Below are 24,029 nucleotides of genomic sequence, written 5' to 3'. Positions count from 1 at the left end.
CTAATTATATACAATACAGTTTTGAATACTGGTTGTTCAGAAAATTCCTTCTTCACTTGTGATGTAGAATTAACTGCCACAATAGACTACCATGACCCTAAGGGAAGTGGTTTTAATAGCTGTGGATGCATTTATAGAAAACAGCAGTAGCAGTCTGTTGTGCTTTAGATTTCATATGTCCTTGATTATCAGATACGATTATGAGAAAAACAAGGATTAATAACACTCCATGATTTGTCTTATTTGCAAAAGAGCATCTTTTTGATCATTGCCTAAGGCCAAGGATGTACAGTTTGTGACACTCCAGATACGGCTTGGCCACGGCTTCCATCATCTCTCATTGCTGGCTGTGCTGGTAGGGCTGATGGGAGTTGCAGTCATTACATCAGGAGCTCTTATCTGGTTTAGATTTTAAAATCTAGAGGACTGCAATTGGACTATATTTGGACTTAGCATTTTAATCCCATATTCAATTTTACTTTGTATTATCCCCCACACACCCACACCCCTTTCTAAGCTCTTAGCACCCAGTCTGGGAATATACCTAAACCCCGTCCCTCTCTCCCTCACATTGCTGATTTCCAAGTATGTAGTTCTTTTCCCTGGACAACACCCCTCCACATTTTATTATTTCTGATCTGATCTCTAGGACTTATAATTGAATCTTGAGGGTCGTGTTTTCTGACTAATCCATTATGGGAATCTATATATTCTCCCTTGTGCTTCCTTCCATTTGATGCTGTGTCCTCCCTAGGAAATTATGTCTTCATGGTACCTCATTTCTGTCACCGTGATTACAGGTCTTTAGTTTTCTGAAAGGTGCATATAACTGAAGAGAGGCTCTTCCCCCCTTTTGTATTTAGGCATAGATTTAGAAAAGTGGAATGTTTGTGAGTATTTGAAATCTGGAAAAATTATTAAAGATCAACTGTTTTAACATATTTTTCCTCTCCTGTTAAGATTCCAGTGGTAAACATCCCAGTGAAAATACTACCAGCTCTTTGTACTGTAGCAGGAACCATATTCTCATGTACAAACTACTTTGGTGTGATCTTCACAGGTGGTGTCGGCAAAAATGGATCAACTATAGCAGTAAGTCTCTCCTTGTCCCTTGTCCTAAGTCTTTCCCTTCACTTTTGAGTAATTCCTCCTTTTTCAGGCCAGGTTTTAAACTGTTGTCATGTTTTAAGTGGCTTCACTTCATTGGTAAGGATTTTCTACTTTATTTCAGGCATGAAGAAAAAATATAGTATCTGAATGAAACTCGCAAAACTCTGGAAATTAGAAAAGGATTGTATATAGGAAAAGATCTCCGGAACAGTATTTTCCTATATTGGTTCCATATAATTTTTGCTTTGGTCATTTCAGATTACATTTGTAGATTTCATACGGTAACATGTATTCTGTTCTGGAGAGACAAGAAAAGAGCCCTCTCTGTATTCTTCCATTCTGCATTTGACTACAGTTAACGAAGGGCTTCCAGAAATTAAGCAAAGCCACTGGGTGGATTTTACGTTTTGCAATACTGCAGTTGACTTTCTCATAGGTAGCAATAGTGTTGCTTTTGTTCAACAATGCAATATTGGGATGCATACACAAAGGTGTGGGCCACAAGTGTGTATACTATGTATACCTGTTATACAGGTCTTTTTGAGGTCTTGGCAACAGGAGTCTTTCTTCAAACTGTTCTTGGCTGTAACTGCAGGTAGGCTGTGCGTACTGATCACAATGCCAGCTTTTGTCTCCAATACTCAACTGCTCTATGTACTTTCTCACTGCCAGTTTTATGACTTTCAGCAGTTACAGTTAAAATTAACAAAAGGATTGTCAGTGCTCCATTTGATCTAGGCATACCATGTAGCCACTTATACTTCAATTCACCTTCTCTGTAAATTAACAATAACTTAAATCACTGTAGGGAACAAGTGTCCTTTCACCATTTCTTCACATTGGATCAGTCATCACACTAGCTGCCATGATCTACAAGAAATCTGCTGTGCAACTCTTTGAAAAACATCCTTGCCTCTACATACTGACATTTGGATTCGTTTCTGCTAAAATAACAAACAAACTAGTGGTAAGTGCTTTATAGTTCCTATTTGCTTATGTTATACACTGGTGATAAAGCTTTGCTCCTTCTGTTTTTCCACACTTTCCCCAAATACTCCACATGTAAAAGATGTTCCAAGGTGTACATAATGATAATTCTCACTTGCCTTCAACAAGGGTTGACCAGAAGTTAATAAGCCATTGTCTTTTAGAAAATTATTCAATACAAATACTGAATCAGAATCATCTTCTGGATTATTATTTGTTTTTTTTTTTCATATAGGTTGCACATATGACCAAAAGTGAGATGCATCTGCATGACACAGCATTCATAGGCCCAGCACTCTTGTTCCTTGACCAATATTTTAATAGCTTTATTGATGAGTATATTGTACTTTGGATTGCCATGGTAAGTATTTCCTTAGTTCTCTGAGCATGTAAAATGTCACTGTGCATTCTTTCAGATACATGTGTATACTTCATTTTGCAACAGCTAGTTTTAGGCAAAGTGGAGAGACCAGTCAAAATACCTAGCTGGTTTCCACACACTGGGGGCATTCACATTTCAAGCCTATAAGGAACACATACACCTATGTGTCAACTGTTACTTCCGTGAGATGCATAATGTTTATTATGTACAATCTCATAGGGCCCTGATCCATGTGGGTGTATCTGTGCTTCTGTACACTGAAAGCTGTAAATCATAAAAACTGTTTTAAAATAAAAATTTTATATTGCTTAGAATAATATTCTAGTTTATACGAGTCAAGGTTCCTTACAAAATCTGAGAAACTCTTGGATGTTCAATATTGTGAGAGGACACCAATGTTTGTTCACGTGTTTTTAACCCTATAGCAATGTTAAGCCTTAATTATGAAACACAACAGCCCCATTAGTGCTTATCTACCATTTTAATAAGCCATTTTATCTAGGCAGATATACTATTAATGCAGGTAGTGAAAAAGACTAGTTAGTTACTCAGTTATGTTTGATTCACCTCATGCTTTTAAGGATATGGCTGGCAATTAGGCAAAGGCATAATCAACATTAATCACCTAAATATTTGACTATCAGTGAAGCATATTTAAATGTGTTTTTATTCACCATTGTATTACATTTATAAGGACCTTTTGATCTATTTTTGTGTAGAAATACTTAAGACTCTTAATAAGTCATTGTCATTGTTTCTTGAATCCTACATGTACGCACACATGCGCGCATGCACAGATTGTTACATATCCTTTCCTGGAAGGACCCAGTTTTCCCCTTTCATCCCCATTATCTTGGGGGGAGAGAGAGATAAGTTGTACTGAGAAAAAGTGACTGGCTAAAGATAAGATTTATGAATGAGCAGGAGGTTGAACCTAGTTTTCCAGGGTCCAAGTCCAATAACTCTCCTTCCTTTTACTGCATTGGTTTCTATGCCCACTCTTGTGTTCGTGACTGAAAAAGGATTGGTGGCCTGACGATAGGAAAAAGAGTTTAGTTACAAGAAGACAATTATGCTTTATTTTAAAGTAGGAGTGGATAACTAGGGCTTTATGTTGTTGTGCTGCTGTTCCTAACATTTTTCACCGTTGGCTAGGCTTAGAGCCAATGGAACATGTAATCTAGAAACATTTGGAAAACCACAGATGATTTAAAGGATCATCTGGTTTATAGGAGGAGAAAGATCCTAATGCATCAAGAAAATTCTGAATTTGCACAAAAAAAATTCAGGGCTCGATTTTTTATAGCAAATAAAGTTTTATGTCTTCATGAAACTATATTCTCTTTTCAGATCTTTTCTCTTTTTGACTTGCTCCGATACTGTGTCAGTGTATGCAATCAAATTGCTTCCCACCTTCACATCCACGTCTTCAGGATCAAGACCTATTCCACATACTCTAATCATCACTAGATAACCTGGCTGTTGTCGCAATAAGAACCGTTTTCTACTGGAGAGGATATAGACATACTGAGGAGACTATGGAAACTGGAGCAGATAGGAACAAATCTAATTTATAATAATGTTGTATTACTTTTACTGTTTGTTACTGATGACACTCCTTAGCTAGCCTCCTCGAATGAAAGGGGAATCCTAAGCACTCTCCAGACAAACATGCAGATTGTTCACGCCACTGGTGATGTGCCCAGGAAAGCATGCAGAGAGTATAAAGCTTTGTCTTTGTAATTCCCTTGGCCACAGAATAAACTCTTGGGTAAATGGATTCCCAACAACAGGAGCTTCTAACATGGTGTAATTACAAGCTGTAAGACAATTTACATTCTAATTTTAACAAATCATCTCTTAGTAAAATACTCATTTAATACCCAGTCAAAAATAATTACTAGAATGTTGAGCTTGTGTGACACACAGATATTCCACTAGCTTTAGTGGCTGGCATGTCTTGGACTTTGAGTCAATTTTGATCTCATTATTCACCTGTTGCTGATAACTTAAGGTAGATTTTAAGAGGCCAAAGTGACATCTCACGTTTCTCCCAGTGTATCTGGAAGCTGGGCATCTCAAAGTGCCATCTTTGGTAGCAGTCCACTCTGGCTGGGTGGCCTTTGTTTATTCCAATTGACTGGTGTGTGTCGGCTGAAGGCAAGTTGCTCGGCCACTGTGCTTGATGAACTGCACCTTTTCTCTTTAAAGCTGTTCCCCCAGTACCTTGTGTCATGGCTGGGAAGGGGGTGATTGTCAGCATGCAGTAAAGTGTGGTATCTGTCCGTTTATTTTATTTTTTAAAATAAACATATAAAGAGGTTATTTCTCAATCTTCTTCAGTGGGAAGTCTAAAAATTACTTTTTTGTATAAAATTTATGCAAAAATTATTTCTGCTCTTTAATAAATAAGAAAATTCTCATAACTGCCTCTTTTTTAATTTACTATTTTGAGCCATTCTTCAAAAATTTATTAACATTTGATAAGTTGTGTTCTTGATCTGAATGTCTCATGCACATCTTACACATTTTCACAAAGGTAATTCACTCCTGTTCTGGCTTAACCATTAATAAACTAACAAAGCAACTCTTGGGAGAGCTTCAATAGTAATACCACGTGGAGTGGGCAGGGGTATCAAGAAATGATGCCCCTGTGATTCAGCCATAGCAGTGGGAGTTAAATGCTACACTTACAGGAAAAATACCAGCCAAGAGCCATTTTAGCAGGGCTTTTTGTTATACAGAAGGTGGAATAGGTGATAAAGTGAAATTATCATTAGAAGTGCAATATTTCTGAGAGTGCAGCTGTTAGCTGAGTGGTCCTGCATGTGAACAAAGGATAACAGTACATGCTATACAGCAGTGGTCCCCAACCTTTTCCCAACCACGGACTGGTTGGGGTGTCTGTGGCTCGCTCGCAGGGGCGGATCAAGCATGCATGCAATGGCACACACGGGGGGGGGGTAGGAGATCTGTGTCCACGGCGCAGTCCTGAGTAGACTGCGAACCACTGCCAGGTCGCGAACTGGGGGTTGGGGACCTCTGAAATACAGCAGTGGTTCCCAACCTTGGATAACCTAAGTATTCTTAAACTAAAACTCCCAGAAACCTTCACCACTAGCTGTGCTGGCCAGGATTTCTGGGACTTATAGTCCAAGAACCTCTGGGGACTCAAGGTTGGGAAGCACTACTATGAAGCATACTGAAGTTCATGACCATATTTTGTCATGGTATCCATAGTAGATTGTACCTTTATTTCCAAAATTCACTTTCCCCCTTCTATACATAAGTTTAGATGAAGACCTTCCTGCAACACAAGCATCTTAGCAGTAGAAAAACTATATATCAGTTGAGAGTATGTAGCTTCCAATTGATTTATAAATGGTGTACTATGCTTCATGGTGATGCTGCTAAGGTGGTTTCCCAGTAAATATATAAACCACAGTAGGATGTAAAAGAAACAACTATCATTAAGTGATTGTTGTTTTTTTAAGCAGTCTAAATCCAATTTCCAGATTCCGAGTAGAACAGACCTGCTGAATCAAGTACATAATGGTGAGTCCCACATAAATCCCATTTATTCAGTGGCGCTACTCAGACTACCAATTGGATTAAGGCCAAAGTTACCAAATAACTGTGTACAGGAAACATATTCTTGAAACTACACTTGCTCTAAATAAGGCTTTTAAATTATTAAAGCAGGAGAGCAATAAAAGCCCATGTCCTGTGGGATGATGTCCCAGAAACCATATTATTACACTCTTTATCTAAATGCAGTCCTTTATTTGTCCCTACTTGATCACTGCTTTCTTCCCCTACTCTACTTTGACTTTTTCTTTAAACACCTTTGATAACATGTACTTTGAAAACAAACAAAGCCATTATTTCTTGGCTGTGTATTGAAATATGTCTTTATGAAACGGAGGAAAGAATAAGCTCATATTAATAATACAAATCATCAGAAATTTAAGAGGAAGTCTTTGGAGTGGGAACTATTTTAATGTGAATAAAAGTGCTTTCAATGCATGGGACATCTCATGCATTCCTCTGCAGTCCATTGTCATTAACCAGTCCATATCCTCTTCATTTGTGTGTGCCTAGAGTCTTATTTTGATCATCATGATCACTTGTCTTTTTATAATTTTCATACTGCTCTTTTCTTTAGAATGGCAGCTTTGTCTGAGTTTTTATATAGTTTAACAAGAAGTTTGTAGCGCCAGTTGTTAGAAAGGAGGGGAAGGGAAGGCAATGTATGCTATGGCCACCTTGCCCCCTTACCCCACCCCAGTGATTCACAGATGAGCAGCAGGACACTACCACCACAGCCAACAAAAGAAAAGGGTGTTCTTCCTTCTAAGGAGTCACCGAGGTGTGCTCTAGTCTCAGGGCTACCTCTGCTGGCATGCAAACCTCTATTCTGGAGTGCAGGTTCAGGAAAGTCTCCTTTGCTTCTTTTGTTCTTGATACTCATTTAATTTCTTCTGAAAATATCCTGGGGATGAAGGGGGAAATGCACTAGTCATTACACTCCTACATTTAAATGGCATCACTTACTTCCACAGTATAGCAAAAAGATATGTTTATAAAGACATGAATAAGCAGTTCAGTAAATCCAGTGAAAATGGCAGCACAGAAGAGGTCTGTAACTAGTTGGGTCCATCAGACTTAAAGGATGTAAAATGCCCCTGTTGTGACCATGCTTCATTTTCTCAACCTTCAACCTGTAGTAATTTCTCAGCAGGAAATTATCCAGTCCTCATACCAGCCATCTCCACTGCCAACAAGAGCGCAGTGTACATTGTGGTTGTGCAGGAGAAACATGTGTCTGCATTTAATACATACTAGTTCACGCCCACACCATTACAGAACCTCAAAGGAAGCCATGTCATATCAGTTCATGACAGTAACACAAAAATCCAAAGTCCACAGGTAGGCAAAATATTAAAGCTAGTACTGTGTTGTAGATTTTTGCATGTACACATCTAGGACTGTGCAAGCTGCTCCTCTGTTTGATGAGATGTCTGCTTCAGGAATATGGCCAGACTCACTTTGTTGGGGGGGGGGGCTAGTGAGCATGTGAGACTACCCTCTCTTAAATCAATTATTTAGGAGAGGGTAGTCTCACATGCAGCAAGCTAGGAGAATAAATAACTATATATAAACCCAAAAGGGCCATTCACTGAGGCCCAAACATCAAGCAGTCTTAATCCAAGCCAAGGAATGTACTCTGCCATTTGTCTGCAGGTAAGCCCAAGCTAATTCTTACTAATAGCATAATAAAAAATCATACATGTAAGAAAAAGTGAAAAACAAAGAACTATTCATCTTGATCTTGCAGCCTCAACAATCGAGATACGTACCTTCTACACACTTCCTGTTCTGTTCAGCTTCTTGAATAAATAAGGAGAATGTCTGAGTTTTCACAAATTTTTTCACAAACTTGCGGGTGGTCTTGGAAGGAAGGGCCTTACAGAAAGACCGCTCATGGAAGTAGCCCTGCCCACTTTTATTCCATGTGATGTGGTCTGGATAGTGGCCAATAGTCTTGACAAAAAACTGCACAAAGGTGTCGGAAACATGGACATTGAGTTCCTCGGAAGCTTAAAAGAAAAGGAGACAGCACATGAATTTCACGTTTGAAGGAAATACTAACCCAAGTCTTAGAGGCTGGACCATGTTTCCTTCTCTACTGGTTTACCAACAAAACATTCAGAGGTTGCATTTTCTCATGGAGCAGTAGAAATGTTAGAGCTGCCTTTCAGGACAAGATTTTATTTCACTTCACATGGTGACATTAAATCATGTGCTAAATAGTGTGTATTTGTGCACACTGGCTCAAAGTGAAGATTTGGAACATATCCAGATACTAGGCTGGCACTAGCATTTTTTAAAAATCTGCTTGTATCTTTTGTTCCCTGCCCCTTAATGGATCAGAAATAAGGAGACAGATACAAGGAGTTGTGGGTTGAAACTAAAACCGAAAGGTTACAATGTTCAACACACACAAACACACCCTGGAAAATTTTCTGAACAAAACAAAGTAATTCATATTATTTATTTATTATTTGTTTAAAATATTTATTTATTGCTTTTCAGTCCAAACTGATGTACTATAAAATATACGAAACATTACTGAAAAACAGATTACAAACAAATTTGAAAGCTGCTTTTAAAAACTAGTTTTAAAGACCAAAAGGGCTATAGAATGAAATAATTGTTGGGAAGTTTCTTTTATGGTGTTCTACACACCATCAGAAGGGACGTGGTGGCACTGCGGGCTAAACCGCAGAAGCCTGTGTTGCAGGGTCAGAAAACCAGCAGTCGTAAGATCGAATCCACTATTTTCTGTATGCTGAGGAGGAAAGGGAGTCAGACAGAAGTCCTTGCTTACTCAGTATATTGTTGTTGTTCATCACAGGTAGAGACGTCAGCATCTCACTCTTTAACTTGGCTGGCAAGATCTCTTCTTCATCACCAACCTTCAGAGTGATGCAAAAGGGAATTATTACAAGTGACAGAAACTGCAACACAGTACATCCAGTGCAGTAGAGAAGCTGTAGCCTGAAAGAATCTTCTTCTTACAGCACCTTCTGGTCTATAGGGGAAGATGGCCATCTTGTCACTTACTCTCCCAGGACACGTTCTGCATCGGTTTACAGACAGAGGAGCCATCTGGCTAAGTGATTTTTGCAGATTTCATTAACTCTCACTGAGAACAATTAGACATCCCTTGATACTAGAGAGGGAACAAAGGATGCACAGTGCAAAGAGGAAAAGAAGATCATTTCACAAGGCGATAAAAAAATTAATTAATGACAACCTAAAATAGGATTTGTAATCATGCAAATGCCTGCTGCGTGACACAGAAAGGTGAGTGGTTTGATGGAAGAAGTGAATCTTGTAGAAGGTGAGTCTCCTGATATTTAAGTGTGGAGTGTTCCCTCTTCTGGGGTCGCTGGGAGTGATAAAAGGTGTCTGTTTCAGGTGGAGACGACAGGCCACTAGAGAAAAAGGTCATCTCCAGTTGGAGGGTGATCATTTGCTTGTGAAAATCCAGGAAAGGAGGGTTGAAAGGTGACCACCAGGAATAGGAAGAGGCTAGATAGTGAAGTCAAAGCCAGTGTTGAGGTTATCCACATTGGGCGGGTCCACGCATATGGAGGAGAAGCATAGATGGAATTCACTGAGGTGATTTGAATTTATATCACGGCAAAGACCAGGATGAGGATTAACGGTACCGATGCCACTAGGGTGTATGAAATTGGGGGCGTGAGTGGGAACAGAGCATCAGTTCACAGTAAGAATGCAGCAAGTATGAGGACTGCTCTAACCCTAAGTGGCTCGATTAGGCACAATGAAGCTGACAGGAAGGCACATGCAGTTCATGGCTGGAAGAATGGCATCAAGCAGGTAAACAAGACTGAGGTCAGTGTGGAATATAAGATCAGGACCAAAGAGATCTAGAAACAAGTGAGCTAGATCAAACTAGAGAACTGTGAGCTCATTGTTAGAGAAGAAGCCAACAACCTGAATGTCCAATACCGTCTTGACACCAAAGGATTTGAAATGCTAATGCTCTGTATCTGATGCATTAGCATTAGGAGGAGTGGGTCAAATTTGAAGGTTGATCCCAGTGCCAATGAGAAGGTTGCAGTCAAAGTAGGATGCAGGGTCAGAGATTTCAATGTTGATGGCCACCAAACTCTGGGGCAGCTAACTGCTCTTGGGGTGAAGAAGTCAAGACCAGTGATGGTGAACCTTTTTGGGCCCGAGTGCCCAAACTGGGAGGGGAAAAAAAAAAACAGCGGGCAGTGGAAGTGGCGGCAGAAGGGGGAATCGTGGGCATAGAGGTGCCTCGAGACAGCACTCCAGATCTGCTGCCAGCGCCAGCTGCTCCGGATCCTGGCCCACCGCCGCCTGTTGGGGCGCCAGCACCGCGGCTGCAGCCGCCTTCTCAGGTTTGACTGCGAAGGGAGGGAAGTAGCGATCCAGCGACTTATGGCTCGTGTGCCCGCAGAGAGGGCTCTGCATGCCAGCTGTGGCATGTGTGCCATAGGTTTGCCATCACTGGTCAAGACTGAAGGGCAACTACATATCCTTCTTGCACTATTTGTTTTTATGGGTTGTTGAATATGACCCAGCTCACTTGTGGCTGGACTGGAAGGGATGGTTTTAAGAGATTTTGGCAGTGATGGCATTTCCCCATAATGTAGCCCTCTCTGAGGCAAAATGGCCACCAGCATGCAATGTTGGTATGCAATGTAGCCGCCTAGAGTGGTCTATTATGACCAGATAGGCGGGATAGAAATAAAATAAATAAAATAAATAAATAAATGTTTTCCTGCTGTGCTGAGCTCAAGCAGCCATTGTGCACAGAGGTCAACATCGAAGCAGACATGAGCAAAACTGAATGAAGCTGGGATCGAGACCATGTTGGAAGACTAAAAGTGTGTGATCCAAGTGAGAAGATGGGAGAGAAGCCAATCGTAAAGTTGATAATCAAGAGAGGAGTTATTCCAAGTCTGCTTACTATGCAGAAGAAATTGAAGGTAAGGCAGGAGCCCCCTGTATTATCCTGGTAAACTAGGATAGTGCAAGATAATCTTTATGTGTGATGCACAAAGAGCACAATGAAGAATTCCTGAACAGGGCTGAGATATGTAGGATGCAGGGGCCAGGTGAAGTCACAATAGTGGGACTGAACTATATATACAAGAGGCCGGGAGAAAGGGGGGGGGGAGTATTGACCAGTACTTGAAAGGGCAAGAAAAAGCATTTTGAAAACACTACAGGGCATTCAATACCACAAAGCAGGGGTGCACAACTGTGGCCCTCCAGATTATAGGACTGCAACTTTAGTATCCCTCACCATTGGCTATGCTGACTAGGGCCGATGGGAATAGGAACAACATCTGGATGTCCACAGCTGCTACAAGGAAAGAAGCACCAGAAAGGGATGGTTAATCATGTGGTAGAAAAGAAGAACATTCATTCATTTAAATCCTGTCCTTCAGTCTTACTAAGGAATTCCCAAGCAGTTCTTGTAAACAGTATAAGGAGAAAGTAAGCAGTAGTTGGGACAGAGCATAATCAAGCAGGAAGGGGTAGGGTGGGGATTAAAAGTTGAATATGAGCAGGGAATAACCTTAGAGATACTTCCACCAGTCAGAGGGCAAAGATTGAGAAAGACAGGAGGTAGAGAAATGGTTAAAGATAACCTCTTCATTCTCACTGGGCAGAAAATGAAGAAGAGTTAATAAAGCCAGATTGCTTGAATGTGCCCATTTAAGTCTCAGTTGTGCGTGTGTAAGATTTGGAGTGTACTTACCGTTCTTAAGAACTTTCCTTCACACAGGTCAACAAGCAGCACCTGAAAATATACAATATCCATCTTTATTCATCCAGCCCAGGCCTAAGCAAATTAAACAGTGTGTTTGGAACTGAAGGGAAGGAATGTTAGAAATTTTTGTCTCTCAGAAGGAAGTGAGGAAGAACCAAATGACTTGTTCACCTTATATGGAAATACAGTGGTGCCTCGTTTAACGAGTGCCCCGGTTAACAATGAATTCGCATAGCGATGGCAAAAAAGCAATCTCTTTTGCCATCGCTTTGCGATGTTGCCTATGGGGAAAAATCGCTTTGCGATGTTTTCCCCATGGGCCCCATTTTCCCCCAGCTGAGTGGCGGGAGCCTCCAAAGGACCGCTCCCGCTGCTCAGCTGGGGGAAAATGCCGGTGGTAGCCTCGGAAGGACCCTTCCGAAGGGTCGTTCCAAGGCCACCGCCGGGATTCCCCTTCGGAGGGGGCATTTTCCCCTAGCTGAGCGGGAGCCCTGCTGCTCAGCTGGGGGAAAATGCCGGTGGTAGCCTCGGAAGGACCCTTCCGAAGGGTCGTTCCAAGGCCACCGCCGGGATTCCCCTTCGGAGAGGGCATTTTCCCCTAGCTGAGCGGGAGCCCCGCTGCTCAGCTGGGGGAAAATGCCGGCGGTAGCCTCGGAAGGACCCTTCCGAAGGGTCCTTCCGAGGCCACCGCCGGGATTCCCCTTCGGATGCCTAAAAGGCATCCGGACCCCCGCCGCCGCCGCCGCTTGTATCCGCCCCGCAGCCGGCTACCCCCGCCATGGTCGGACTCTCAGGAGGCCGGTTCCCCTTGCATGGTCAGATCAGACCAAGGAAGGGGAACCGGCCGGGGGCCGGATCAAAGCCCCTACCGCCGCCGCCGCTTGGATTCGCCCCCCGGCCAGTTCCCCTTGCATGGTCAGATCAGACCAAGCAAAGGGAACCGGCCGGGGGCCGGATCCAAGCGGCGGCGGCGGCGGTAGGCGCTTTGATCCGGCCCCCAGCCGGTTCCCCTTGCATGGTCAGATCAGACCAAGCAAGGGGAACCGGCCGGGGGCCGGATCCAAGCGGCGGCGGCAGTAGGAGCTTAGATCCGGCCCCCCGGCCGGTTCCCCTTGCATGGTCGGATCAGACCATGCAAGGGGAACCGGCCAGGGGCCGGATCCAAGCGGCGGCGGCAGTAGGAGCTTAGATCCGGCCCCCAGCCGGTTCCCCTTGCATGGTCGGATCAGACCATGCAAGGGGAACCGGCCGGGGGCTGGATCCAAGCGGCGGCGGGGGCAGGGGGGTTCCGAATGGCTTCCAGTGCTTCGCCTGGAAGCCATTCGGACACCCCCTACCCTGTCCCCGCCGCCGCTGAGAGCCTTCCGAGCTCTCAAAGGGCTTTCTCCAATGTGTGGTGGGGAAGCCCTTTGAGAGCTCGGAAGGCAAATGTCGGCGGTCGGCGGTGGCTTTGGGATCCATCCAAAGCCACCGCCGACTGCCGATATTTTCCCCCAGCTGAGCGGCGGGGCTTTGAAGCTCCCGCCACTCAGCTGGGGGAAAATGCCATTTTCGGTCAGCTGGTCGGCGGTTCTAAAATGGCCGACTGGCTGTGCTGCCTCGCTTTAGAGGCACCGAAAATGGCCGCCCCTATGGAGGAACATCGCTGAACGGTGAGTTTATCCTCCATAGGAACACATTAAACAAAGTTTAATGTGTTCCTATGGCTTTTTTTATTCCGTTCAGCGATGTTTTCGCATAGCGACGATTAATCCGGAACAGATTAACGTCGCTATGCGAGGCACCACTGTATCTGCAGGTTTTCCAAAAAGGTGTTCCACCTTAAGATTATGACAAGTGGTTAGCCCTAAAGTGACTTGAGTCACTTGGCAGAGTATAAACTGGTCCCAAAATTAAATATATGCTATTTTTAAAAGACAAATGAACAGCTGATCTAGAACATCTGCACTGAAACACCCCCATCCATCATTTTTAAGGTAGACATCATGAAGCGCTGACTGAATGACATCACTTACACTGACTTCATAAGAGACAAATATTTATGCCAAAGTACTCAGATAACATGAAGGTGATTACAAAATGTGATTGTGATGATGATTAGCACCTTCCTTAGCAGGAAGACATAAGGAGTCATTAGAAGAATGCATTCTAGGTGCTGGCTTTAAATACAATGCAGTTTTATTAGGGGCAGAGTCCTTTGCTCTCCACTTCTGGCAGGAGAATATCTTTGTTCAGCCCTGTAAATCCTCCCCCTTGTGTTTAGCATGGGAACTTGTTAAACACAATACCTCTTCCATGGGCTGATCCAGAACCTCAGGAAGGTAGCGCTTTTGGATCCCCACCATGAAGGGTGTGGGACAGCAGACGGTGCTAAGAAGCTTCTCTGGAACCACCGGGATGTACGTATGAGCCCAGGTAAAGGGATAAAGAAGAGCTGCAGCAGCATGAATGCACTTGGAGAGAGAACTGAAAGGGTGTCAAAATGCTGATTAGGATATAGAAAGATACGGTACAAAATCCCCTTTGTCACAAGCAGCCCGCAAGCCCATCCCGAAATTTGGGGTTGATGTGAGCTGCCCCCTGCCCTTTGTATCTTTGTTTATTTTATTATTTAAATGATATCGCCAGGCCAATATTGAAGGGTTCAGACATTTGGCGTATTATGATCTTAAAAATATAAAACTGAAATTCAGTTAAGCAGTCAAAAGTGTAAGCACAACTACAATGCCTGTTCTCATACAAAGGTTGAGGAAGGTTTCAAGAACTAACTCTCCCAAAAACTCAACTCTGGCTTTGCTATAAATGGCAGAGGAGAATGAGGAGGCCAAAGCCAGTAATTCCATGGCTTCTCACTCCCAGCCTGCCTTGGGACCATCCCCCACCCTCCCTTCCCATCTGCTTTACAAGGCCGGAGTCCAGACTGAGTTGATCCTGCGGGCAAACAACCAGAGTCTGCTCCATTCATGTTTGCTATTGCTGCCTCCTGTATAGAGATGCAGAAGAATTTTCTGGATAGAATTGAGGGAACTCAAAAAGGGATGCAAAGGGAGATCTAAGAATGTAAAAAAGCTATAGAAAATGCCCCCAAGTAAGTGCGCAACTATATTACAAAGCAATTATATTACAAAGCAACGATATTACAACTATATTATACCATCAACAGTCCCACAACCTGCCTCTATCTCATTTTTCATTACTTGTTACACGCACTACAGCTTTCACTCCCCACATTTATTTCATAGTTTTCAATGAGACTTTACTCAGGTGAGGCCAAGTTTTACCTGAGCTCCTCAGCCAAGAAGACTATCCGTCGTTCAAGAGCTACTGAAGCAAATATGAGGAGGATCTTCTCAGGGCTGAGGCGCTGAAAGAGGGCTTGAAATTCCACATGTTCCAGGTGAGAGTCCAAGGGACGGGTTAGTTCAATTTGCTGTTAGGGAAACAACCAAGACATAGAATCATGATGGCATTAATGTATGCAGGGATGGATGGGCATTTCTTGTTTCCTAGGCTTAGCAAATATATTCTTTCTGTCAGCTTTTCCTGGGCATTAGGATGCATGGATCAAGGAGAACCATTATGATTAGCTACAATTACTTCCTTAGAATTTCCTCCAGTAGCTCTTTTAACCTAGTAGCCCCAAAAAGAAGATGGAATTGGGTACCACTGGCTTCCACTCTAAACCTGTGGAATTTTTATAGTTCTGGAGGTGGAGGGAGGAAGCAGTGAGACACTTCCAATCAGCCTGGCTGTTGAAACCATCAAAGGGTGCTTTATTTTGTTTTGTTTTATTCTATAAGCTGCAGGATAGCTCAGTGGTTTAAGTACTGGGCTGTGGAGCCAGAGGTTGGAAATTTGATTCCCCCCCGGGGCCTCCCTGATAGGGGCAGGATCTGATAACCCATAGGGTCCCTTCCAGCTGTGCAATTCTAAGACATACTACAGTTCTAAGATGCAAACATACATATGTACATACATGCACATATGATGATGATGGTGTGTGTGTGTGTGTGTGTGTGTGTGTGTGTGTGTGCGTGCGTGCGTGCTGTGTGTGTGTGTGTGTGTGTGTGTGTGTGCAATTTATCTTTCTCCACACAGCCAAATCAAGAGAAGTCTGGTGGAAGGAGATACTGCTATTCCCATTTAAGGGTAATGAAGAGACACTGACACTTTTGAGGAAAACGCACTCAGCACCCTCTATCTAACTCCTCCAGCTGCTTGTAGCATTGAGCAAGCCAGGAAATCATACCAAGACTTCATTCTCTGGCAGCTGAAAAACAGAAAAATTGGACAGCGTAACAGGAAGCCAAAGGTCACTGGCAAGCCAGCATAGAAGAAGGACCAGACAAGCAAGCCAAGCTGCTCTCTGTGACCTGTTGGCCACTTACTGAGAAATGTTTCTAAGCAACAGGACATCCCTCCAGGGAAGAAATCTGCTGCAGGCTAGAAGAACCATGAGCAGTAAGAGGGTAGGTCTCCTGTACCTTTCGTGGAACACAGAAGAGGGAAGTTTGTCAAATGCTGATTGCCATGTCATGCTTCTGTGGAAAAGCTCCATGTGCTTCAGTTCACTCTTCTTTGCGACTATTAAACTCACTGGAACATCTACTGTATCTTCTCCCCCTTACATGGGAGCAAATCATATTCCCATTTCTAAAGGGGAATTTCTAAATCTACATTATGATGCAACAATTTCTAAACAATCAATTTCTAAATCTCCTCTATGATGCAACAAGGCACCCGCTAATAAATCCCCTTCCGTTCTAGTAAGGTGACGAGATATACTTTATCAAAGCTGGGAAGTACAGCTTTCACACAATCTGTAATCCGCAAACCGTGTTTGAGTTATAAATGTACAACAGGCAAACTATGATTCAGAAGTTCTTGTCCAGGTTTCCCATTCCTAGGCACCTGCTCAGTACTCAACTTTGTACATTCTCTTCTACATTCAGACTGCAGCAGCTTCTTGGGGTAAAACAACTGCTACAACTGTGGATTGTCACTGGTCTGTGAATCAATGTAATCCCAAACCACACTTGGCTTCTGTAGTTAGTAAAACAACTTCAAAGAACAGTTTCGGTTCCAGGTTTTTCTGCCTGCCCCAATCCACACTTTATACATAGGGCTGTGTTCCAAGGCAAAAAATGAAAGGACCAGATTGCAGGCTGCTTCTGGGGGCATCAGCTCCTGCCTTCTTATACTCCCACCAGGACCACTAGCACTGCTGACCTGTTTAGCAGCTGTGACAGAACCACAAGATATTCTTATCAAAAGATACAAACCTCTGTCCCAGAATCAGGAATGAAACTTTTAATGGTAACTGTTTTTCCTGGTGCTGGAAAGGGGGATTCACGTAGGCCCTGCATAAAAGGGTAGATGACTGCCGTAGAGATTTGCCGCCTTTTCTCCACTTCATCCAAAATCTAAGAGAGAAAAAGAGAGACACTCGTCACTTGGCAGCAACTCTGAGTCTTACCCCTTACTCTGAGGGGTAAGTTATTTGGGGGGGGGACTACAACCCCCCCCCCGCGCGCAAATCTCCAAACCATGGTATAAGCAAAACAAAACAAAAAAGCCACGTTGGGATGGGCGAGACCTTGATTTGCTTCTCTCCCCTAAATTTAATGGTATTATTTTCCTCTCGTTACCTGCTTTACCTCCAAGAGGCATTTCTTTCTCATAACCCATTCACTAAGGTTCCATTCCAGGATTAAGATTTCTAAGAAACATATGAGCCTCTTGCACCTGCACATGGCCTTTTTCACTCTTCCCTTCATGTAAGGCCAAAACAAGTCAGGGAAGCCACAGCTAACCATAAGATTCCCTTTACATTTTGAGGAGGACTCATGGTTTTACATGGGCTTCTGCATGATAGCTTGTTTAGAAGCTATCAAACACAATTTCTGCAACAAGAATCTATGGCTAACTATAGCTTCCTGGCTTATTTTTGCTTATGCAAGAGGATGAACAAAGTGGCTACAAGGGGAAGGATATCAAGTTCATTGGTTTGTTAAGCAGAGGTCTTGATTGTATAAACTGGATCACTATTCCCCATATTCAAGTTACTATGCTACATTGATTCTTCCTATTAATAATGATGTGCCCTCTGTACATAAGCTAACATACATTCCCACTTATTTATTTACATCCTGCCTTTCTCCCAGTGAAGGAATTTAAGCAGCTTTCTCTTTCATTCTCTCCTTCCTCTTCCTACCCAAGTGAAAGATCAGAAGACATACAGTAATTTGAACTACTTAATCCTGAGACAAGATAAACAATTGTTAGCCAAATGTATTGCTGTCTATGCTCGAGAGCAGTGTGTATTGTTGTGGGGGTAGGAAGAGGGACAACCCAGAACTCCTACCTTTGAAAATAGGGCAAAGCAACCCACGCAGCTCACAATGCAGTAAACCTCTGGAAGACGAGCCCCTCGGCCAGATGGCTGTAAAATGATTTTTCACATAAAAACTTTAATCACATCTACATTTCATTTCCTATATATTACTTTTTTATATTTTAAATTGTTTACTTTATATGTTGTTAGCCGCCCAGAGTAGTCAGTTGACTAAATGGGTGGGGTACAAATTCAATATATAAATAAATATCTATGTCCCCATATTGTGCCAATATATAAAAATTCCTATAAATAAGTAGGAGGAGTTGAGTTAAACCATATGTAAAGTTACCCTGTTTCCCTGAAAATAAGACCTAACCTGAAAATAAGCCCTAGTATGTTTTTTTCAGGATGCTCGTAATATAAGCCCTACCCCCAAAATAAGCCCCAGTTAAATGAAACCCTGCCCTCCACCCTTGTGCAGCAACCAGAAGAAGACATGACTGTAAAATAAAACATCCCCTGAAAATAAGCCCTAATGCTTTTTTTTATGTGGTTGTGGGTTTTTTTGAGCAAAAATTAATATAAGGCCCTGTCTTATTTTCGGGGAACCACAGTATGTCTCCTAACTGGACTTTCCAGAGCCAAAAAACAAAAATACAAAGCCATTTGGAAACATTGTTGCTAAGGATTGGGGATGGATGAAGGTATCTTTTTTCCATAGCTGGATCTCCATGGGGACACTTTTGCTCATCTAGGACAGTCATTCTTGAAAAAAACCCCACCTTTTCTTTTCTTTTCTTTTCTTTTCTTTTCTTTTCTTTTCTTTCTTTCTTTCTTTTTTCTTTCTTTCCTTGCCACAGCCATAAACACAATATGAAAGAAATACAGGCCGAATCACGATTGTATAAGTCACATGAGAAACCTTATAAGGTGGCGTGTGAAGAATTGTTTCCAATCTGTAGCCCCCTTCAAATGTGCCAGGACCCCCCAGGGGGCTATATGGCCCCCACTGAGAATGGCTGATCTAGGATGATAAGGCCACACAGAAATAGAACTCAGATCCCCAAACGGATGCCCTGAGCACTCAAGGGCCCAACTCATTCCTTCTGAAATCAATAGTCACTTAGCCCACTGAACACCCAACAAGGAAATTCCAGCCTAAGAGGAAATTCTAGATGACCCAGTTTTGAGGAAGACTCCCACAGTGTGCAAACTGGATTTAGCAGGAGGAAGAAATACAGTCTCTTTACACCTACCTATGGTGAGCAAAGAAGAGATTCCTGTTTTTCTCAAGCTAGCTAAACCCAGCACAGTCTATTTCTAAATATAGTTGATGTCTTCATAAGTTACAGTGCGCATTTCTTCCAAGGAACATGCTCATAACTAACAAACAAAAAAGCCTCCAGCGACTCGAATCAAGATTTTGTGACATGAGAATTTATTAGATACAGAAGAAGCCAGATGATGGACAAGCTGCTAAGCTCTCTGTCATCACCCAACAGAAATCTAAACTATGCAAGGAGAGTCCATTAAATGTTTCTGCACAGACTTGGCTGAAGTATATATAAGAACATGTGAGAGTTAAGTTTCCTTTTTGAGCTTCAACAACTTAGGCTGCAGTCTTGAATGTACTTATTAGGGAGTAATTTTCATGAACATCAGTCTGAGTAAACATACCCAAGCTTCTGCTCCTAAGTGAGATCTTTATATCCTTTCATGCAGCATGAATATGATACTATAGTTACTTTGATAAACCACACAACAGAAGGGAAACAGGCCTAAGAAAACCCAGTCACTCCTATATGGTACCATTCAGAGAGACCTTGCTTCCTAGCCTTCCAGATTTACATAAACAACACATTAAGTGAAAACATAGTAACAGAGGGATTTTTAAAAAAAGCTGATTTGAATGTTGGTGTTGAGCGGAGAAGTTAATGATTAGTGCTTTCCCCACTTGCCATCTCTGCATTCAAATCACCCACCCCAACAACTCCACCCCTATATTGCTCTTCAAGGACCTTATTGCACAACCAAGATGCACCCCAGCATCTTCTCAATTAGTCACAATTAGCTGCAGAACATTATGCATACCTCATGTGAACACCAATATGTTTCCAGCAAGCTATAACAAATACTGATTCCCCAGCCTATAAATCTTTTTCACACTGACTTGCTAAGTGCAGAAAATAAATCAGCTGGCTGCTAATTCCCTCCGCATGACAAAATGCATTACTGGTCAAAAACTGCCCTTGTATTGCATGGCACATAGAATGGAAAGTATGTTTCCCTGACCCTTCTCAACTACACCTTCTCCACCAAAATAAAAGGTTAGAAAAACAGCAAACCGTAACTAAAATCTGTGTATGTTCAAGATACAAATCACTTCTCCTTGACCTAAGGAACAAACAGCCCAGGCCAAAACCTGTATTTGGAGAAGGCAACAGTGCAAGAACAGGCAAACCTCTGACACCCGTCAATAAAATACATATAAGATAAAACACTACAGGATAGGTTAGAAGACTACTGGATTAGCAAGTAAAAGGCCCTATTTTTCATAGGAAACAGGAAGAACAATCAAAGACAAAACTTCTACCATCAGCAGCAGGTTTCCCAAATCTAGTGCCCTCCAGGTGACCAAAGGCCAGCTGGGGATAATGGGAGATGTAATCCAACATTTTTGAAGTACACCAGGGTAGGGAAGGCTGACTGGCAGAATAAACATATCCACAGACAGGAGGGTATTAGAGCAGTGGTTCCCAACCTTGGGTCCCCAGATGTTCTTGAACTACAGCTCCAATAAATCCTAGCAAGCACAATTGGTAGTGAAGGCTTCTGAGGGTTTTAGTCAAAGAGCTTCTGGGGACCCAAGGCTGGGAACCACTGTACTGGAGTATTCAGAATACAGTCAAGGAAAGGACAAAGTGCAGAGTTATCTACTGAGAGAAATTAAACCACATATATTCTGGCATACTACCTCAAATTTAAGGAAGTATTCAAAACATACTTCCTCAAAAAGAGGTCACAAAGTTGAAGTGAAAACACAATGAGGATAAATCTCGTCCTGTACCAGCAGAAGAGCAAGGGGCAACAGACAATACTTTGCATTAATCTGTCAAAGTGACCCATATGCTTACTAGGCTCAAGTTTCAAGCTGGAGGTACTGTAATTACAAAGAACTCTTTAAACAGTAGCCAAGGAACACTACCTTCTGGCTATGCTCCTAGCTGTTCTTAAGTAGTTGAGCACAAATATGCCAGCATACATGGCTTTTCCCTTGTGTGACTGGGTGCTTCACAACTTTCAAAAATCTTTACCATTTCTAATAATCAGAACTACAGTGGTGCCTCACACATCGTTTAATGCGTTCCAAATGGGCCAAATACTCACCGTTCAACGAAGCTTTGTAATGGCCGGCAGCCATTTTCACGCCCTCGCCTCGCTTAACGAGGGCGCGAAAACGCTGCGCGCGGCCATTTTCGGGAACAGCTGATCGTCGGGCTTCGTTTTGCGAAGATTGGTAAGCGAAACGCTTACCGGTCTTCGCAAAGCGAATTGAGCCCTATTCAAAAAACGTTAAGCGATCGCATTAGCGATCCGAAAAAACGGATCGCTATGCGATTTTATCGTTATGCGGTGCACTCGTTAAGCGAGGCACCACTGTACATGTTTACATAATAGATGAGGACCTCTTCCTGCTTCTTGATAGCTCAGCCATGAAGCCTGACATCTCTAACCAGAGGTGCCATAGCTCAGGGCTCCACACCAAGCTAATCAGATTTTCTTCCTCAATTCTTTTTCTAGAGGAAAAGCAACTCAGTGCTACTAGGAAGACAAAGCTGTGAGATACCAGAAAAAAATGATTTACAGCGGCAAATCATTGAGGGAAATAGTCCTCTCTACTCCCCTCAAAGTATCTCTTTGGTGTCCAAAGAAACCAACATCTAAGAAAACATATGGGTCAGCATCTATGGTGGCTTCAAGATGGCTGAGGAATTGTCAGTACTATTGTCGGTACTCCTACTGACTAATATTTTTCCATAACGAATGTTTATACCTACTAACAAGAACACCAAGCTATGTATGGAAATCATTTGCTATTTCTGCTGGAACCTTAAATCTCATACTGACGTACAAGTACCACTAAAACTAGGATCTCATGAATAAATCTGATTTTACCTTTTTTATGAAAAGGTTATGCTTGCTTCCAGATGAAGATTGCATTATTGTCCTGCCATTAACATAGAGGGGATGGGACTCTGTATTCTTCCACTGTAACCAACCTGTTTTCCCACTGTTTCTTCTCCCCTCATCCCAATCACAGACAATCCATTAATGAGAAGAAAATGTTAAGTACCACAGTTTGCCTTTTGATTGAAACCACAGGAGTTCTCCATTCAGAAGCACCCTGTATGAAGATGGTTCATATTTTCTCCCTATTCTACCCATGCCATAGCTTGAAGCACTACTCAGATCTTCAGAATGCATGGCATGCCTTTCTAATGGCCTATGGCTGCCCAACAACTACTGGGGTTCAACAGGAGATTCCAAGTTGCCAACATCCAAGGAGAGGGTGTCAATCTTTTTCTTGTATTTCGTGCTTTTAAAGGAACCAGTGGGTCACCTAGAGCCATAGCTAAGTAAAAAAATCTTCCAGAGTAGAAAAAAAAGGAAACATGGTTACTGCTGCAAGAAACAATAAAATAAACAAAATTCAGGACCAATTCCACCTCAACTCACCCACCACTCACTTTTACGAATCTCACCTGATTTACTCTGTGCCTCCATAAAATCTTGCTGTTCACTGTTCATTCACAAACGCTGGAGCAGCTAAGACCACACTGTTCCAGCCACTCTTCCAGAATTAGTGCATGAACAGAAATTCAACCAATACAAACAAGGACAAGAAGGTTTTTCACTGTGGAGGTAGGCTTTCTGTAAATATCTGAAGACTGAGCAGAGCCAACGAGGATACAAAAAAACCAACATCTGAGGAAGTCACTCATCTTTCTGACAGAGCAGTTCAAATGTAGGTCATGAGGGATAAGAAACAAGGAACAAGAGAGGAAACTAGCAAAGCTCAATAGGGACTGCAGAGAAGTATAGATTATTGCAATGCGCTCTACGTGGGGCTGCCTTTGAAGACGGTCCGGCGACTGCAACTGGTCCAGAATCGAGCTGCACGGCTGGTGAGTGGTGGAGCCACTAGAAATCACATCAAGCCAATTCTGTTTAATTTACATTGGTTACCAGTTGCTGCCCGGGCCCAATTCAAAGTGCTTGTTTTGACATATAAAGCCCTAAACGGCTTGGACCCTGGATACTTGGAGGGCTGCCTCCTTCCATATGAGCCTTCCATATGAGCCTACCCGGCAATTAAGATCTAGCCAGGGGGCCCTTTTGAAAGAGCCATCCCTCAAGGAGGTAAGAGGGATGGCTTCTAGACAAAGGGCGTTCTTGGCAGCTGCCCCCAGACTATGGAACACCCTCCCAACTGAAATTCGTCTGGCACCGACGTTGATGACATTTCGGCGCCAGGTCAAAACCTTCCTGTTCCAGAAGGCTTTTAATTGAAATAACATCAACTGTGGGTCCTGATGATGGCAATTTTAATTGTATTTTAATTGTATTTTAATCATTTTCTTTTTATTGTCTTGAATTTTAATTATTGTAAGCCGCCCAGAGACCTCTGGGTAGAGTGGGCGGCATATAAATTAAATAAATAAAATAAAATAAAATAAATAAATAAATAAAATAAGCACTTGACAGTAAAGAAAGAAGTTAGCAAAGGAAAGAGAACAATGCAAAGTGAAACTGAGAAAGAGTAGTTGATGGCTGCTTTGTACATCCACAGTGGTTTTAGCCTACAATTTCCC

The 24,029-nt window shown here is 42.5% G+C and overlaps 2 protein-coding genes and 1 long non-coding RNA gene across 11 annotated transcripts in view; 1 reads left to right on the top strand and 2 right to left on the bottom strand.

The window, feature by feature from the left end:
• The window catches only part of CEPT1 (choline/ethanolamine phosphotransferase 1), a 30,844-nt gene extending 25,939 nt beyond the window's left edge, over nt 1-4,905 (top strand). For all 7 annotated transcript variants that reach the window (XM_020782525.3, XM_078393323.1, XM_020782526.3 and 4 more), the window contains exons 6-9: nt 961-1,092; nt 1,919-2,077; nt 2,333-2,458; nt 3,830-4,905. In XM_020782525.3, coding sequence (XP_020638184.1) covers nt 961-1,092; nt 1,919-2,077; nt 2,333-2,458; nt 3,830-3,949 — 537 coding nt within the window. In that variant the 3' untranslated portion in view covers nt 3,950-4,905. The remainder of the gene's footprint in view (nt 1-960; nt 1,093-1,918; nt 2,078-2,332; nt 2,459-3,829) is intronic.
• Nucleotides 4,906-6,458: 1,553 nt separating this feature from the next.
• DENND2D (DENN domain containing 2D) overlaps nt 6,459-24,029 on the bottom strand; it is a 35,921-nt gene continuing 18,350 nt past the window's right edge. For 2 of the 3 annotated variants that reach the window (XM_020782520.3, XM_072997105.2), the window contains exons 5-12: nt 18,184-18,261; nt 17,102-17,242; nt 15,101-15,249; nt 14,108-14,285; nt 11,808-11,849; nt 8,871-8,958; nt 7,840-8,079; nt 6,459-6,971 (exon numbers count right to left, since the gene is read on the bottom strand). In XM_020782520.3, coding sequence (XP_020638179.3) covers nt 6,910-6,971; nt 7,840-8,079; nt 8,871-8,958; nt 11,808-11,849; nt 14,108-14,285; nt 15,101-15,249; nt 17,102-17,242; nt 18,184-18,261 — 978 coding nt within the window. In that variant the 3' untranslated portion in view covers nt 6,459-6,909. The remainder of the gene's footprint in view (nt 6,972-7,839; nt 8,080-8,870; nt 8,959-11,807; nt 11,850-14,107; nt 14,286-15,100; nt 15,250-17,101; nt 17,243-18,183; nt 18,262-24,029) is intronic. The other variant, XM_020782521.3, reaches the window with a different exon arrangement.
• Nucleotides 9,082-11,801, bottom strand: LOC144589159 (uncharacterized). Its single transcript, XR_013545092.1, has 2 exons — nt 10,238-11,801; nt 9,082-10,199 (listed from the first exon to the last, which is right to left on the bottom strand). It is a non-coding gene; the product is annotated as an uncharacterized LOC144589159 (long non-coding RNA).

This window comes from Pogona vitticeps, chromosome 4, assembly GCF_051106095.1.
Source record: "Pogona vitticeps strain Pit_001003342236 chromosome 4, PviZW2.1, whole genome shotgun sequence".
In the NCBI taxonomy this organism is placed as follows: Eukaryota; Metazoa; Chordata; class Lepidosauria; order Squamata; family Agamidae; genus Pogona; species Pogona vitticeps.
Note: the sequence above shows the minus strand (reverse complement) of the source record. Positions and strands in the feature narration are given on the sequence as shown.